General features: G+C 39.4%; 1 protein-coding gene across 1 annotated transcript in view; it reads right to left on the bottom strand.

Annotated features, from left to right (window-relative positions):
- Positions 1–1,588: 1,588 nt before the first annotated feature.
- The window catches only part of LOC133459500 (cytokine receptor common subunit gamma-like), a 55,677-nt gene continuing 37,877 nt past the window's right edge, over positions 1,589–19,388 (bottom strand). The window contains exons 6-12 of the mRNA XM_061739485.1: positions 14,117–14,207; positions 10,600–10,775; positions 10,314–10,447; positions 10,072–10,237; positions 7,077–7,182; positions 6,621–6,675; positions 1,589–3,848 (exon numbers count right to left, since the gene is read on the bottom strand). Coding sequence (XP_061595469.1) covers positions 3,594–3,848; positions 6,621–6,675; positions 7,077–7,182; positions 10,072–10,237; positions 10,314–10,447; positions 10,600–10,775; positions 14,117–14,207 — 983 coding nt within the window. The 3' untranslated portion in view covers positions 1,589–3,593. The remainder of the gene's footprint in view (positions 3,849–6,620; positions 6,676–7,076; positions 7,183–10,071; positions 10,238–10,313; positions 10,448–10,599; positions 10,776–14,116; positions 14,208–19,388) is intronic.

Here is a 19,388-nt window from a genome sequence, read left to right as displayed (position 1 = left end):
GAGACCGCTCCCCCTAACGGACACTAGCGGACACTGAGGACCCCCGCATCACTGGACCAGAAATACTGCTGGAAATAGTGCAGATACCAACTCTGGAGACATCCTTGCAAAATTCCACATCCACAAATCCAAATTCTTACACAAAAAACCCTCTTTTTTACTTTTCATTGTGAATTAAATCAGTATCTGGACTCTATTAAGTTTTCTACTAATTCGAAAGCAATCAAAACCATAAATGTATGTAAATGTTTTGGCTTTCTGTTATAATTTCATCCCCCCTGGCTGGTTATAATGTGTTGTGCTTTTTTTTGAGTTATACTCTTTATATGTTATAATTCAATGTGAAATTGCATAATGTGAAGATTTGTTATCACTGTACTGTTTGCAAATGTTAAATTAAAACACCCAACCAACTCAGGAGACACTAAACTTCTGGAGATATGCTTGTATGTATAGGCTATATATATATATATATATATATATATATATATATATATATATATATATATATATATATATACAGGACTGTCTCGGAAAATTAGAATATTGTGATTTTCAAAATTGTGATTACAAAAACAAAAATGTCATACATTCTGGATTCATTACAAATCAAATGAAATATTGCAAGCCTTTTATTATTTTAATATTTCTGATCATGGCTTACAGTTTAAGTAAACTCAAATATCCTATCTCAAAAAATTAGAATATTCTGGGAATCTTAATCTTAAACTGTAAACCATAATCAGCAATATTAAAATAATAAAAGGCTTGCAATATTTCAGTTGATTTGTAATGAATCCAGAATGTATGACATATTTGTTATTTTAATTGCATTACAGAAAATAAAGAACTTTGTCACAATGGGGACATGGGGACAGATAATTTGTGCTGATTACAAATAATATAATATATTACAAATAATAGCAGTGACCAAAACACCTGCAGAAATACTGCAGGAATGACATAGCAGCAGTTAAATGCAGCCTTCTGTAAGCTTTAAATATCCACTGGGCTTACATCAAATACATCAAAACACAACAATAAAAAACCCTTTTCTGAACTTATCAATATGACTCTGTCATTCACAGGATAAGTAAAATGGATCACTGCAAAAACTCAAAATCTTAACAAGAATATTTGTCTTATTTCTAGTTAAAATGTCTCATTTTAGTAAAAAAATCTCATTACACTTAAAACAAGACTCATCACTGGTTTCAAGTAGATTTTCACTTAAAATAAGTAGAAAAATCTGCCAGTGGAACAAGATTTTTTTGCTTGTAATGAGAAGATATATATATATATATATATATATATATATATATATATATATATATATATATATATATATATATATATGTATGTATGTATGTATGTATGTATATATATATATATATATATATATATATATATATATATATATATATATATATATATATATATATATATATATATATATATATATATACACACACACACACATATACATACTGTATGTATATATAACCGCAGGTGGTGATATGCAACACCAAAAACGTATAATCTATAAATGGATAGAACATTTAAAAAAAGAAACACAACATGCAAAATGAACCTAGCAGACACTTTAAACTTCAATACAAAACAGCCAAAAATAAATGTAAATAATGACAATGGAAAATATAATCCATATGGCACATTGATAACATGATAAAAATAAAAATAATAATGAAGTGACATTCTGACAGAAAATACAAGAGTAGATAAAAACACTAGTCCAAACAATATACAAAAATCTGGAATAAAAAAGGACTGCAAATAGACTCAAAGTGGTCTAAAATGATCCACAAAACAAAAGAGTAAAAAACAAACACAAGAAACAAAAAAAACAAGTCTTATCTGAGTGGTTTTAGCCTTTTTTTGGTTGCTATAATTGTACAATTTTTTAAAATATTAATTCAAAATTCATTTAATTACACTGAACAATTAGTTGAAGGACATATCCATATGTACATATTTGTTACAAAACAAAGCAATGACTACAGGAAACATGCAATCAAATGACAAAGAACAGTAAAAAAAAAAAAGGGTTACCAAATCATTACATCAAAGGAAAAATCTACATCACCTTAGCCTCATAATATTGATTGGTCATGTCATCGATTAGGCAATTATGCTATGAGGCTAACAAGGCTGGAACAAGTAAGTGTGAACTAGTGCCGGAATTATTATGATATACACGATGATTGATATAACAAAGGGTTACTGATTTGAATAAGGCAAGAAACCACCAATAGCTATATTCATGAAAAAAAAAATATGACAGTGATATATTTTATGTCATGTAAGAACTTGTGAATTTACAGATCACACATCTGAGTGATCTGTAAATACTTTTTTTTTAGTAAACAATATAAAAAACAGATTCATAATGGATGCTATTCCTTTTATTGCAGTTATACACTTACTTGTGGTTTATTCTTTTCTGTTTAATGTCAAAGACAAAGTGATAACATTGGAGGAAGATGGCAAGAGAATTTTTGGGATTTGCTGTACAGCTTAATAAAAGCAAGCGTTAATCATTTTCAAAACCTCCATTTAATATTACATTGAATATGGATGGCTAACAGAGGTAATCGTTTCACTAAATCATAAATGTATGCACATCAGTAAAGATTATATTAACTATGAAATGTTTTTGATAAAAAGTACTTGGATATAGCATTCAAAGGTCATCCAAATCTACACGAAACCAACAATTTTATCTGTAATAATATAAAGAGAAGTATATCTGGTAAGAGAAAAATAATTATTTGAGCATAAAAACACAAAGCAAGTTCACGAGTTTAAGGAGAAATGTTCAAAGCTGTGTATGATGGAAAATGATGAATCTGTTTTTTAACATTTTTTTTTTTCCATTTCAACCTGTGGTTTTTCTAAAGAACGCGTGTCTGCTCGGCTGAAGCTATTTTCAGTGCAGCAGTTTAGTCCGGTTGTACCTTTTAAGAAAAAAACATAGCTGCTTTGCTGAAGATTCATTTCCTGTAACCAACGCCGCAAAGGCAGGTTTTAGAGCCATGTCAGCCTTGAAGACATTGTTTTAAACTCCACACCCATGTCCAAAACCTAAAGTTTACCTTAACACGTCACGACAATATACAATAAAGAAGTTCAGTTTGGTGCCTCATATAGTAAGTGTCCTATAAAACCTTAAAGTCTGAAAGAACACAACATTCTTTGAACTGACAGTCTGGCTTCTGAAGTGAAAAAACTAATTGAGTTTCATTCATAAACAAATTCCTCAAGTACTGGTGATCTTTACGCTTTAAATAACTCTTTTAGTGACAGAGGTTCTAGATATTTGTAAAACCTGATCATGTAACTCAGAGGTAATTTGTTTCATTAAAAACTATTTCAACCATTACTTTAGTTTCTGTTAAATGTCTCAATTATGTTCACCTCTCAACTGAAGCAATTAGACTATTGGAGCACACATCCATTATTAATTTTCCAACCCTTGCAGTCATGCAGGAGATGTGTCAGTAAAAGTCAATAAAAGTCTGGATGTTTCATTTTGGACAAACCCAACCCTGACTGAGATGGACCTGAAACAGATACTAATCATTTTCAGTTGACATTTTGGAGGAGGAAAAGGCGGTGGATGGGTCCTCCTGGTCGTTCACAGCGATGGAGACGGAGCAGTCGGTTTGGTCGGTGGTGACAGAAAGACCGGAGCTGTCAGAGCTGTCAGAGCTGTCAGAGCTCTCGTTGTCAGACGGAGATATGTAGATGTACTCGCGCACAGGGCAGGCTCGCTCATTGTAGGTGGCCTGTGAATCCTCTTTCAGGCCTTTGGACAACTGAAACCAATCCTAAACAGATAGAAAAGAATTAGCAGTTTATCACCTGGTTTGACTGTACATCACCAATTGTTCATTAAACACAATAATGACTTTTATAGGAAAAAATTGGTGCTTTTATTGATAAGGGTGTCAGATGGTTAAAGGTGACCTATTATGGCATTTAATGTATATTTTAAACAGGCCTTGAATGTCTTAAAAACAATCTAAAGCTTGTTTTTTCTACATAAATCATAAATCCAGCCTGTGGGCCCTGTCACTAGTTTTACCGCTTCTAACCTCTTTTTCTGTGCTCCATTCTAAGGGAAGGGGGGGTATGATAATGAGGCTCTGCGCTGATTGGCTCCCTGAATGACGTGTAGCAGGGGAGGAGAATAAACCTCGCTCCGCCAGAGCAGCCCGAGCCTGTAAATTATCACAACACTGAATTTTCATAAATGGAAACTTTATTGTTAAAAAAAATAAAATATGAGTTGTATATAAATAACATTTATGCACTATTTAAGCCGGATCTGCCCGGCGGATGCTGAACGCTGGCCCCGGAGCCACGCCGGGCGCCCGGGAGCAGCGCTGCTGGAGCAGCGCGCGTCACCGCGGCTTTAACGGGGGAATCTGACCGGTTCCGACCGGCCGGGACCGCAGGAACCGGCCTGGACTGGTAGCAGGGACTCCCGGGGACCGACAGGCGGAATTTCAGCCGGATCTGCCCGGCGGATGCTGCGCGACGGGCGCTGCAACTCCACGGCGGGCGCACAGATCGGCTCCGGGGCGCATCCGCGGCGCATCGCCAGTTACCGGGGATCAAACCGACAGATTTGGCTGAAAATATCGGAGGGTGAAACTGGTCCAGCATGGGACAGACCCCCGAGGACCCAGCTCCCAAACCACCCGGGAACCTGGATGATTTAACCCGGATCCGCTGCGCCGCTGCGCCGCGTCCGACTGGCTCAATGAAAGCACCGCTCCAGCAGCGGAGAGAGCTGGTTGTGGGCGTGGTTTCAGCAGCGGAGGCTGAACCTATGGAAATCTGCTCCCGTCGTGACGTCACGACGGGAGCAGATTTTAATCGGCTCAAAAAAAAACCACGTGACACTGGGGGACTCTGTCCGGCGGGGGTCAGAGAGCTTGCAGAAATTCATGGTATTTTGTCTCCCCTGTGCTGGCAGGGTGAGGGGAGACCACTTTATATATGTTAAAACAAGAAAAAACGTGTTTTTCATAATAGGTCCCCTCAGGCTCCTCAGTCTTGATTGAAACCTCTTTACTGTCAAACAGATTGCATCACATTTTCTACAGAAATGAATGAGGTCTAGATCAGGGGTCGGCAACCCAAAATGTTTTAGAGCCATATTGGACCAAAAACACAAAAAAACAAATATGTCTGGAGCCGCAAAAAATGAAAAGTCTTGTATAAGCCTTAGAATGAAGACAAACACATGCTGCATGTTTCTATATTAGTTATAACTGGGGGAAGATTTTTTTTTTTTCATTATGCACTTCGAGAAAAAAGTCAATGTCGAGAAAAAAGTCGAAATGTTGAGAAAAAAGTTGAAATGTCAAGAAAAAAGTTGAAATTTCGAGAAAAAAGTCGAAATGTCGAGATTAATGTTGAAGTACAATTTCGAGAAAAAAGTCGAAATGTTGAGAAAAAAGTAAAAATCTCAAGAAAAATGTTGAAATGTTGAGAAAAAAGTTGAAATGTCGAGGAAAAAGTCAAAATTTCGAGAAAAAAGTCGGAATGTCAAGAAAAAAGTCAAAATTTTGAGAAAAAAAGAAGAAAAGAAAAGAAAAAGAGAAGAAAAAAAAGGAAAAAAAGGAAAACAAACATTTTTGAAAAAGCTCCAGGAGCCACTAGGGCGGCGCTAAAGAGCTGCATGCGGCTCTAGAGCGGCGGGTTGACGACCCCTGGTCTAGACAATGAAAGCTAATGAGTGATGCTTAGTGAGCTATTTATCTTTACTCAGGCAAGTGTGGTGCATACGTCCTCCCCCAGACATCCTCTCCAAGTCACTTTAGGCATCACTTTAGTGGACCAAAACATTTCAAGGTACACCATGAGGTCAAAACTTTAATTAGTCCATTATTCAAGTTTAAATTCCCACAACCGTCAACTATGCTTAATAATGTTATGAATAGTTATGAATATAAGTATTGTACTATTCTCAGCTCATCTTTGGAAAGTAATACCTCCTCGGCTCAGTGTATTGAATCCGTCATTGTGCAACCTCTAGCTTTTTGTGTCTCTGTTTGGAACAAAAGAAGTAAAAGAAGGCGCGAAGATTAAGTTGCCTTGGTCACTCTTTCATTTACCGTTCTGTAATGACTTTCTTGGGTCAGTGGCCCCTGCCCTCACGTCCACCGGAGCTCAGTGAGCCTCACTGATGCTGCTGATGTGGAACAGTGTCAGGAAACAATATAAGCTAGTTTGTGCTCATAGCAGGAACAAGAGGCTGCTACAGCCAGATGAAGCCTTCTAAAATTGAACTATTATTACTTCAAATGAATTTGAAGCTGATGTTTTCACACAAACCAATAGTCCTTTGTGCTGCTTTAATTTCTGAATAAAAACGGCGTGCAGCATCACATTGCTGAAGAACTCGTAGTGCGGCCCATTTGTTCTCAGAAGATGGAAATTTCAATTGGAACGCCCCCTGGAGTTGAAATTTTAGCCCAGAAAGATGGAGAAACCTCACTTGGTGTAGTTGACTGACAAAGCCAAGAAATACATGCTGTTTTTGTTTGCCTTTTTGTGGTTTCATTGAGAGGGCTCTGGCTTTTACTTACCTCAATGTTGTCCAGGGATGGCTTGGGGAGCACAGGGATGAGGATGATCCTGAGTCTGTAAAACAGTGTCACTTTCATCAGTACTTATTTTTCATCATATCAACAATCTCCTCACTGCTGTAATAGATGCCGTTGGGTTCAAACATGAGAAATTAACTTGCACGGTCTTCATAACAAAAAGTGCTAAATCATGAATATTTCCACCCTCAGATTGAGGCTAAAACTCAAGAGCAGATACTCTTTTTCTAGACCTAGTAACAGGTGGAAAGCTTATCTGGGTATAAAGAGAGTTGTAAAAATTCATTTTCTATATGAAAGAGGGGATTGAGTAAATTACCACTGTACTGATGCAAAAAACTGGTGGCAAGCAACATGACGGTAGTAAGATACATGAAAATAAAAGGAGGGTACATAAAAAAAAAGCAAATTCCTTAAACCCAAAAAGGAGATACCCACCTTTCATTTTGGACTAACATCAAGGCTAGAAGGATGAGGACAAGAGCACCCACTGCATATAGTACTGGTGTCCACACAGACATTGAATTGTCGACTGAATATGAATCTGGGCAGAAAGAAAAGAGGAAAGCAATTGGTCATTGATTTTTTTTTCTGTTAAATAAAAATCTTTTTCTGTTTAATTAAAATCTTTGCTTGCCATTAATGTTGGTAGGATTCCTGCTCAGGTCTTCAGAGACCAGAAAGCCTGAGCATTTTGTGCAATATTTTCACTATTCTGAGGTTGGCGCTCTCCTGACCAGATGAACAGGGGTCTCCAAAGTTAACCGATCCTCTCAAATCATATCCAAATCTTCTGACTTCAAAAATGATAAATAATAATATACGGAAAATAATATACACTGACATGAGACATTAGCTAAAGACTGCTTTTTGAAGTGACAACTGTAAACAGTACTTTTTAAATAAGTCCACAGGGACTAATTTGCTACGCTTTGGTTCATTTTCATCACACGAACAACAAATTTAATTCTCAATCTTGTTTTTTCAGTTATACTATATCATCATGTCTTCTGTCTAGTTTTGTAGTGTGGGGTACATGTCATGGTTTTGGGTCTGGTTTTACTTTGAAAGATAAGTTGTCTTTGACCTGTTTTACTTCCCCTACCCAATCTTGCCTGGCTTCAAAAGCCAGTCACTCTTTATTGACTCCCATGTTAAAATGTTCATCTTTACAGCAGGAATAAACATATTTACAGCCTGGTTCAAAAAACCGTCTTAGTTTCAATCGTTTGATTTCACATCCATGACAACTCTGAGTTTTTAAGCCAGGACAGTTTATGTAAAGCAATACATTAATTTCTAATATGATCGGTTGACCGTTGGCTCAGCCAATGGCTAGCTGTTATCCCTTCCTCATCCCTAATTGCCATATACTGCCCTTAGCGGAGCAACCAGCCATTTTTAACTAGCTAGCGTCTGCTAAACGTGACAGTATTTTTGATTTAAGCGCTGAGAACGTGTTGAACAGTATGTTCCAATGTAAACATCTGCTGGCAGTCCTGCAGATATTTCCCTGAAGATCCGCTGAAGGAGCTGGTAGCCAAAGCAAACTTTGACTCGTATACGGTGGGTGTGTTCCCATCGACTTCCCGAGCAACATGGCTTCACCCTGTAAAAGGAATAAAGGGCTTCAAAACCGCTCCTCATAAACCAATGGGCCACATGACCTAGTGCTTCACACATTGCCTGGATATATCTTGCTAGTTCATACTGTGATCTGCCATCAGACTTTAAAAAAACAATGGACGAAGCATTAGGTCACGTGGCCTATTGGTTTCTGAAGAGTGTTTTTTTTTTTTTTTTTATCCCCGATTTTTTTCCCCCCCATTTTATCACCCAGTGCTCCTACCTAAGCTACAGTCCTGGGCGTTGCTCCCTCTACCAACCCCAGGAGTTCCTGCACTGAGCTCAGGTCTCCTCCTTAACCTGAGGAGTGAGCAGCAGTAGCATCTTTTCACCAGACAGGGTGGGGCTTCTCTGGCCGGACGTAGCGCGTGGAAGGATCACGTTATTCCGGCCAGATCCTCCCCACCCCATCTGTTCCCCGGTTGGCCAGAGGGGGCATGTGTAGCCCAGGACTGTTGCATGTTTTTGTGAGGGTAGCTCCCATTAGCTACCCAGGGGAACAGGGGGAGAACATGCAAACTCCACACAGAAAGACCCTTTCGCCAACCCCACCCAGGGTGTGGTGCTGAAGTCATGGGGGAACTAACACGCACTTCAGCGCCCACAGCGTCCCCGGCGGGAATCGAACCCAGGGCGAGTGAAGTGAAGAGCGGTTTTGAAGCCTTTTTTTCTTCGTACTTCATATTTGTAATTCCATAGTGGTCCTGGATGCTCTTTATCCCGTCTCTGTGTTGGTCCTGGATGCTCTTTATCCCGTCTCCGTGGTGGTCCTGGATGCTCTTTATCCCGTCTCTGTGTTGGTCCTGGATGCTCTTTATCCCGTCTCCGTGGTGGTCCTGGATGCTCTTTATCCCGTCTCTGTGTTGGTCCTGGATGCTCTTTATGCCGTCTCCGTGGTGGTCCTGGATGCTCCTCACCTTGTGGTCCCAAATGTTCCTCACGGCCGTCTTCCTGAACTTGTCTCATTGGTCAGCTCAGCCTGCCCTACTGAACTCTCTTGACCTGCACCAAAGTCATCTCCTGTTCAAGTTCTGCCCTTGACCCTTCCTTTGTTTGCAACGTCTGGGAGCGGTTCCTTAGAGAGGGGTACTGTCATGGTTTTGGCTCTGGTTAGGGCCTGTTTTGTTTTGAAAGTCTGTCTTTAGTTTGCTTTGACCTGTTTTACTTCCCTTACCCAATCTTGCCTGGTCATTTGCACCTGTGTCTCATCAACCCATGAGATTGTTTGTATTGTCTTGTCTTTCCTTTCCTTAGAGTATAGTGTGTCCTGCCCTGGTTTCTAATCTTTTTCTTGTTATGGTGTCTGTTTTGAGGTTTCTTTCTGAAGTTCCTGCCTGTTCCAGTGTTTTTGGTTCATTGAAACCTAATGATTTACAAACTCCTGCCTCCAGTCTTTTGCAATTCCCAACCTTTGACAGTATGAACATTAGATGTTCATCATTTGGACATTTTTAAATCCCAGCCACAAAAATGAAAGTGAATCCTCAGAAGTTGTTGAAAGGGGCGGGACCAAAACAAAAACAAAGATTCACGTGGAAGAGCAGTCCATCTTTATCATTTTGGAGGAAAAATGACAAATTCTTACTATCCTGAAATTTTTATTAGTGAAATTTGATTACAATTTCACACCACTAAGGACATTGTGCTGGTTTCTTGAGTTGTAATTTTGATCATTGTGTCAGTTAATTAGTCATTGTTTCTTATAAATCCACATAAGCTTTCATGTGCCCTGGAACCAGTGAGCTTTGTAGCTACTCTCTGCACCAACTTCAATCTTACGAACCTTTGCGTATCTTTACAGTCTCACCTGTGCTGTTATTGGACCCCCAGACGACAGGCTCACTCCAGTCACTCCAGAATAAAGATCCTCCACAGTAGTCGGACAGTTGGCTCCGCACTTGCAGCTCGTATTGGAAACTGCTTGAAGGCAAGTTGATGCAGTAACTCTGCCTCCCACTAAGAACTTTAGAGTTCTGGAAAATATAACATATTTCAGAAAGGATGGTAGAAAGAATAGACAAAAAAAAGAAGCTTTTTAAAGCCACCTACCTCCCATTTCCTTTTGTTTTTTCTGAATTGAACTTCACTGTCCACACAGCTTGTAAAAGTCTGGTTCCAGTAAAACCACAGGTTGGAGTCGGCCCCCATTTGGACGGTCAGGTTGGTTGGTGGATTTAGCTTGACTGGTGACAACACAAATATTCACTTATAGAGTCAATGGCAGCTGTACACATTTGGATATCATGGTCTTTCATGTCGAATTAGTATTATTATTTTCTTAGCAAGATGTTATATATTTAAGATATATTATTTCCAATTAAATCAAATTGTCTACCTTTGTCTTTAAGTGTATGTGTATTCCGATATGGCTTGTTTCCACCACTCAGTACAGTATAAAATGTTCTGAATCTATCGCAGGGTTGAGATGCATTGCAGGGTCGGTTACATCCAGTGATCATGTTGTTCTCTCTCAGATAGTCGCTGCAGTCAGTTTCATTACCATCATGGAACCTGGGCATAAATAGCATATTCATTACTGAAAACACTTATTTCAATAATAACACATTCTCCAGTTAGTGTGGATTGGGGAAATGAAAGGACTCAATTTTTTTGGGGAAAAAAAGAGACAGATAGAAAGAAAGAATGAAATATGCATGTTAACTGAAAATCATATATTGATAGTGTGAGTACCTTGATTAAGTTTAAAGTCATAATATTTGATTTCAGAATTTAAGGTCGAGTAAGATAGTTAATAGCATAACGAGTCAGATATCTACTATTATTATTACAATTATTGGCATCTTGTGTTTTATTATAGAAAGATAATTAACAACATGCTAAAGATACATGTTTGAATATGAAATATTTTCTGGCTCCTACTGTAGGTGTTATGATGGTTCAAATTGCACTTTCTGTTATTGATAATAACTTAAAAGGGGGAGATGTCATATGTAACAGAACTAATGTTGCCACAGTAATGTGGAATGTTTTGAGTACCTTGATTACGGAGACACTCTTCTTATACCGGTTTATTAGATGTTGTGTTCTGATCAATAAATAAATATTACGGAGTTGTCTAAATGTTAAGAAAAATATCACTACCCTCATAGCTTCTTGTAAAAGTCCATGGAGATGTCTTTAAGCTGTCGTTCACAGGCAGCATTACATGGCAGAATGTGCTTCACAGTATACTGTTTATATATATATATATATATATATATTTATATATATATATATATATATATATATATATATATATATATATATATATATATATATATATATATATATATATATATATATATATATATATATATATATATACATATATATACAGAACTGCCATCCCACCTTTCCATCCCTTATGTCATTTCATCAATGAATGTGGATTTTATCACCAGAAAAATACTCTCTCACTCACTCATCTTCTTCCGCTTATCCGTTCCCGGGTCGCGGGGGCAGCAGCCTCAGCAGGGATGCCCAGACTTCCCTCACCCCAGACACTTCCTCCAGCTCTTCCGGGGGGAGTCCGAGGCGTTCCCAGGCCAGCCGAGAGACATAGTCTCTCCAGCGTCCTGGGTCTTCCCCAGGGTCTCCTCCCGGTGGGACATGCCTGGAACACCTCCCTAGGGAGGAGGGACATGCCTGGAACACCTCCCTAGGGAGGAGGGACATGTCTGGAACACCTCCCTAGGGAGGAGGGACATGCCTGGAACACCTCCCTAGGGAGGAGGGACATGCCTGGAACACCTCCCTAGGGAGGAGGGACATGCCTGGAACACCTCCCTAGGGAGGAGGGACATGCCTGGAACACCTCCCTAGGGAGGAGGGACATGCCTGAAACACCTCCCCAGGGAGGCGTCCAGGAGGATCCGATACAGATGTCCAAGCCACCTCAGCTGACTCCTCTCAATGTGAAGGAGCAGCGGCTCGACTCCGAGCTCCTCCCGGGTGACCGAACTCCTCACCCTATCTCTAAGGGAGCGTCCAGCCCCCCTGTGGAGGAAACTCATCTCTAAGGGAGGAAACTCATCTCTAAGGGAGCGTCCAGCCACCCTGTGGAGGAAACTCATCTCTAAGGGAGCGTCCAGCCACCCTGTGGAGGAAACTCATCTCTAAGGGAGCGTCCAGCCACCCTGCGGAGGAAACTCATCTCTAAGGGAGGAAACTCATCTCTAAGGGAGCGTCCAGCCACCCTGTGGAGGAAACTCATCTCTAAGGGAGCGTCCAGCCACCCTGTGGAGGAAACTCATCTCTAAGGGAGCGTCCAGCCACCCTGTGGAGGAAACTCATCTCTAAGGGAGCGTCCAGCCACCCTGCGGAGGAAACTCATCTCTAAGGGAGGAAACTCATCTCTAAGGGAGCGTCCAGCCACCCTGCGGAGGAAACTCATCTCTAAGGGAGCGTCCAGCCAGCCTGCGGAGGAAACTCATCTCTAAGGTAGCGTCCAGCCACCCTGCAGAGGAAACTCATCTCTAAGGGAGCGTCCAGCCACCCTGCGGAGGAAACTCATCTCTAAGGGAGCGTCCAGCCACCCTGCGGAGGAAACTCATCTCTAAGGGAGCATCCAGCCACCCTGCAGAGGAAACTCATCTCTAAGGGAGTGTCCAGCCACCCTGCAGAGGAAACTCATCTCTAAGGGAGGAAACTCATCTCTAAGGGAGCGTCCAGCCAGCCTGCGGAGGAAACTCATCTCTAAGGGAGCGTCTAACCACCTTGCGGAGGAAACTCATCTCGGCCGCTTGTATCCGCGATCTTGTCCTTTCGGTCACTACCCAAAGTTCATGACCATAGGTGAGGGTAGGGGCGTAGATTGACCGGTAAATCGAGAGCTTCGCCTTTCGACTCAGCTCCTTCTTCACCACGACGGTCCGGTACATCGACCGCATAACTGCGGACGCTGCACCGATCCGTCTGTCAATCTCACGCCAGAAAAATAACACCAGAAAAATGTGACAATTTTCACCTGTTTCAAGTAAATTTTCACTTGAAATAAGTAGAAAAATCTGCCAGTGGGACAAGATTTATCTTCTCATTACAAGCAATAACATCTTGTTCCACTGGCAGATTTTTCTACTTATTTCAAATGAAAATCTACTTGAAACAGGTGAAAATTGTTGTTTTTTACAGTGATGAGTCTTGTTTTAAGTGTAATGAGATTTTTTTACTAAAATTAGACATTTTAACTAGAAATAAGACAAATATTCTTGTTAAGATTTTGAGTTTTTGTAGTGATCCATTTTACTTATCCTGTGAAGGACAGAGTCATATTGATAAGTTCAGAAAAGTGTTTTTTATTGTTGTGTTTTGATGTATTTGATGTAAGCCCAGTGGATATTTAAAGCTTACAGAAGGCTGCATTTAACTGCTGCTATGTCATTCCTGCAGTATTTCTGCAGCTGTTTTGGTCAGTGCTATTATTTGTAATATATTATATTATTTGTAATCAGCACAAATTATCTGTCCCCATATGATAAAATCCACCATCCCCCCTGATTCTTTTTTACAACTCGAGTACTGAGTATATATATACATATATATATATATATATGTATATATATATGTTACACAAAAATCGGGGATTAAAAACAAGCTAAAGTAAAACTAACTGATCCTAAGTATACAACAAGGGCAATTCACAAAGCAAAAGTTGTGTCATAATAAATAAATAAAACCAAACCCAAAGGACTAAAACACCCACAGGCCATTGAAGCTTCTTATCTTATAATCCTCACATAAAGCTCTTTTTAGGGCACTGGTTCAGTTTGAGAGTAAAAGAGCTCTTTTACTGTCATGCTAAATTCATATAGAAATGGATAAGAAAACATATTTGATACAATACAGATACGAACCAGCTGGAAAAGGTGTAATTGCCCGCTGGAGTCCCTGACTTATTCCAGGAACAGGACACATATTGCTGATGCACTATCAAACACTGCACATCTGTCAGGAACACAAGGGAGAATGGTTTCATAATGAGTATTACATCAAAAATTAGTATGGTTACGTGTATAAAACAAATGATTACATGTCCAATTTTGGTTTATAGCAAATGAATGAATATTGTTTTCTTTGACAACACTGCTGGAGAAAAACACGTAGGTGTGAGTTTGCTTATATGGGGCTTCATGAGTGCAGAAGGAGCTGAAGAAAAGACATCCATGACCCCCTGAATGACTCTGATTGTACCAAAACACAAGCTGCCAATGTGACTCCATGTCTGTAGACGTACATTATGTACTACAAGTGTTGCTGCAGTCTGGACCTCTTTATGGGCCGTTATGTTACTGAGTGTTTCCAACGATGAAGCAACACCGGCCTTGCAGCCATGAACGGATGGAAACATTCTCTAAAAATGACTCAACACAAAAGTGGGCATTCAAAATATTGTTAAACAAAGAAAATACGCGGTTTACTATTTTAATATAGTAAATCTAAGCATTTAGTATTTGTAAAAGTATTGTGAGTACATAGAGAGGATAACTTTTTGCGCTTAAGCAGCATTTGACATTTTAGTGACGCTTTTTATTCTGTATAGGGATCTTTCACCCACACACTCATACACGTACTCACACACTCACACACACACATCACTGAACGAAAGAGAAATGACGTCACGGGGATTCTACAGAAAATGTTCTTAACTGGGAAGTAACACTTGAAACTGAAGGTAATTCAGTCTGATGACTGAACCCTGCTCATATTTCAAGGTTTTATGCCCCCTTCCTAGAACCCAATGCCACTTGTGTTTTTATAAAACATGTAATATATATTGTTATTACTAAATATTTAAAACACTTGATGGTAAAGTTGTAAATAGTGGTGGATCATTAAGAACGAATAGGAAAAAAGCTTATTTAAACCATGACAGCCTAATTTGAAGCATTATGATTTCACCTGCCAACCTTTTTCAAGTATATCCAAACTGAATAAAAAAGGTATAGTAAAAAAACAACAACATTAATGTCATAAGAAGGACATAGTTTGAATATAAATGTGATAAATGCTCCTACCAGGAGGTTCTTTGGCGAACACATGTCCGATCAGACAGAGAAACAGAAGCAGTGCAGTCGACATGATGGCGAATAGAAACAGGATCCTTCAGCTTCGGGGTTTGTCTTTTTCTAAGTTTTTACTTCCTGTCAGATTAGAAAAAAAAGAACTGGAGCTTCCGCACATCGTGCTGTTTGTGTTTAACATGTAGTGACACCTTTACAAAACTCAAACAGCATCCTTTGATGTGAATGATTCCTTTACACTTTAAGCTAAAATTGCCATCATCTACTTTTATAATAGGTTTATTGTTGTTTTACTTTTAGATAAGCAGCCTTTTATTCTGTTAACTATCAGGTAAAAGAGTGACGTTGTCTGAACAGTACTACATGGATCATATGATTTTAGAACATTATTTTAATTATAATGAAATCACAATGGTCAAATCAAGCTTTTCTTTTTTTAAATTAAAAATCAAGTCAAAGCTTTTTACTGCAATTACAAAAGCATCATGCAAAAGCAAAGTTTTGCTGTTACAAGTTAAAACCATAGGATAAAAGTTTTGACTTAAAAGACAGGAATTAAAGGCTAATTAAACATCAAAATGATGTTTTCCAAACATCTGCACTGGCGTCCATCTTCCAGGTGAGATGTGATGGAGCGTAAATGTAAGAGATTCCAGTCTATTTTCTGCCGGCATGGAGAAAATAGACTGGATAGATTTTTGTTTGAAACATTTCTGAGATGTTACTTTGTATATGCTGATCACTCCTTGTTGCTATCTCTCTTGTATCCGCTTTCTCCTTAAATCACCTTTAAATTATAATGTTTAATATCTAGACACATGCACTCCATGTCAACTGTTTGTGAGGGAATCCCCAACGCTCTGCAGAAAGGATTAAAAACTATTCAAATCAAGTTAACTCAATATCTGGAATATTATTTTGAAATTGTTACGTTAAAAGTCAGCAGCTGAATGGTATGACACTGTCAGTGCATTCACTTTCCAAACAGAATCTTGTGGGTTTGATTTCCTGTCAAAGGAAATGCCTGTTTACACTTCATGGTCTTTCGTGTCAGATTAGTAACACTGTTTATTATTTCCTACTGAGATATTATGTCAGTCATATATAATATAGTTGTAAACAAAGAAATAACTTAATAAAATACTACCTGTACAATGATCAAAATGAACATGAGATTTTTGACATGGTCTGTCCATGTTTTATAAAATGTAGACAGACTCTTCAATCATCTTTATTGACGACTGACACAATCTTTTTTTTGAATAAAGAGATTTAAAGTTAACAAATGTCTGTTGTATGATCCTCTGAACTAAGTTGAACATGATACCTATTACTGGTATATTTCGGATGTACATCAAAGCCTTTTCTGAAGTCCTTCTACCCAAAATGTATTCATAGTGAAAATACGTTAAGCTAAAATGCTGAACAAATTAGAATTGCCTGATGAAATTGAGCATTTAATAGAATAAAAAAAATCAGTCTCTGCCTTTTATCCTTTATCAGTTACCAGTAATGCCAGATGAGTCAGAATATTAGATGATTTTAATCTACGTACTTTGACATTTGATTTGATCTCTGACATCATTTGGCTTTAGTTGGTTTTGTACGAACGTAGCCGTAAATGACTAAGATCTTATTGCTAATTTTTTCCTGTTTTCACGAATAAAATGCAGAAAGATTTTTTTGTTTTTGGTTTAATTTTCTCCAGCCACTTTCAATTATTGAAATCTGCTTCTGAACTACATACGTACACATTTGTTGGTACCCTTCCAGAAAAGGAAAAAAAATCTTCTGTGAACAGCAGGGCTTTCCACTAAGGCATAGACTAGCCAGCCATACTAAATAAGTAGCCAGCCGGGGGGTGGGGGGGGCTGTTGGTGGTGGTCACGTCGTAGCCACGATCGTATACAGTGGTCTTAAATGTAGTAGTAATAATAATAATAATAACATATTCATATTTATTTTCATTTATTGAAATAGTAAAAACATAAAATAAAAACAAAACAATAAAATATAGACAACTGAGGAGTCAAGTACAACATTATTAAACAAAAATCCAGAATGCTACCAGTGGTTCACACCGAAAAAACTAGGGATGCACCGAAATGAAAATTGGGGGGCCGAAACTGAAGCGGAATAAAATAAAAAAGACTTGGCTGAATACTGAGTACCGAAAAGCCTACAGAATGCGGTTGTTCACAGTTTTTCATTTATTTTGCCATTTTTTTCACAATTGCATAGATAAAATTGCAATGACATTATTAACAACAAAAACAGTAAACTAATGAGTAGAGCCACTGTCAAGCAGCTGGCGATGCTGTTGCTTAAATGGACCAAAAGGTGGCTCTCTAACATCACAGTTTGTGTACTGTGACTCTGACGCTGGTTAGTAATTAAGGAGTTAAAACTCACTCGCCACTTACGGGACTCAGTAGCCAGCAGAAATGGCAGTAGGAGCATTTATTACATTTATTAACTGTAGTACCGCTATTATGAGAGGTTATTTCTCACAGTATTAGCCTAAAGGGACTTAAGGCTGATTTATGGTCCCGCGTTACACCAACGCAGAGCCTACGGCGTAGGGTACGCGGCCGTACGCACCGTACGGCGCACGTCGCCGCGTACCCTCCGCCGTAGGCTCTGCGTCGATTTAACGCAGAACCATAATTCAGGCTTCACTCACTGCCGCAACGTGTAGCCTCTAGTCATTTCAATGAGAAGCACACCGCAAAACACAGCATTGCATATTCAGCGCTGCACAGAGGCTCCCAAATGGAAATGATTATTGATTTCTTTTAAGATTTTTTTTGGGCTCTAGTGGCCCTTTATTCAAGCTGCAGATATGAAAGGGGAAGAGAGAGAGATCGGGGATGACATGCAGCAAAGGTGCGCAGGCCGGGATTTGAACCTGCGACCGCTGCAGGAGGACTGTAGCCTCATTATATGAGCCGCTGCTTAACCCACTGCGCCACCGAGCGGCCCGGAAATGATTATTGATTTCTGAATGAATAGATAGATACGTCGTTTATTTTTTGCATATTATTATTTTTTCTTTTCTGGCCTGGCGGGGGCTCTCATTGGCCTGGCGGGGCCAAGCCTGTACAATTGTAGGAAACGCTGTATTATCATTATTATTACAACTCACTCGCCATTGCATCTTCTTTTATTCATTAGTGTAACTAATGAAGTGTATGAAAATACACTCTCACGTGTCGCAGGTGGTGCTAATTGAACGCTTGAAGAGAAGACTGGATCACCGGTAGAACGTTTTGGGCTAAACGATGCAACGCGGTTAGGCTTTGTTTTGGCGTTTCTCTTTTTAATATGAACTGATTAAACTGATTTAATTTTGCAGTGGATAGCCTGAGTAAGTAAGGACTACCGTTTTTATGGTGACAAAAGAATCATCTGGTGAGCTCTGCTTGTTGATCCGAGTTCCGACACATTCACTCCGCTGAGCGCGCACACACACACGCACACACGCACACACACACGCACACACGCACACACACACGCACACACACACGCACACACGCACACACACACGCACACACACACGCACACACGCACACACACACGCACACACACACGCACACACGCACGCACACACGCACACACACACACGCACACACGCACACACACACGCACACACACACGCACACACGCACACACACACGCACACACACACGCACACACGCACACACGCACGCACACACGCACACACACACGCACACACGCACACACACACGCACACACGCACACACGCACGCACACACGCACACACACACGCACACACACACGCACGCACGCAGAGCCGGATTAAATAAATGGACTACACTAGGCAGACTGTGATTTTCGGGCCCCCCTCCATCGATGTTATTTATGAAATCTTAAACTTACCAAAGTTACTAATAAAACTTAATTCACATTTTACATAGCAAAGTCATAGTCAAGTTGGTTCTTTGTATTCCAAAATAAGTCATGTGTTGTATATTAAACAGTCTATCAGACTATTTTTAGATTTTTATTATTTATACGTTATTACAATGCTCTATTAAATGCTATTAAATTATCCTTATCTTATCGATTGTGAGCATTTTGCAGA

The sequence above is a fragment of the Cololabis saira genome, chromosome 14, assembly GCF_033807715.1.
Source record: "Cololabis saira isolate AMF1-May2022 chromosome 14, fColSai1.1, whole genome shotgun sequence".
NCBI lineage: Eukaryota > Metazoa > Chordata > Actinopteri > Beloniformes > Belonidae > Cololabis > Cololabis saira.
This window is presented reverse-complemented; position numbering and strand designations above follow the sequence as displayed.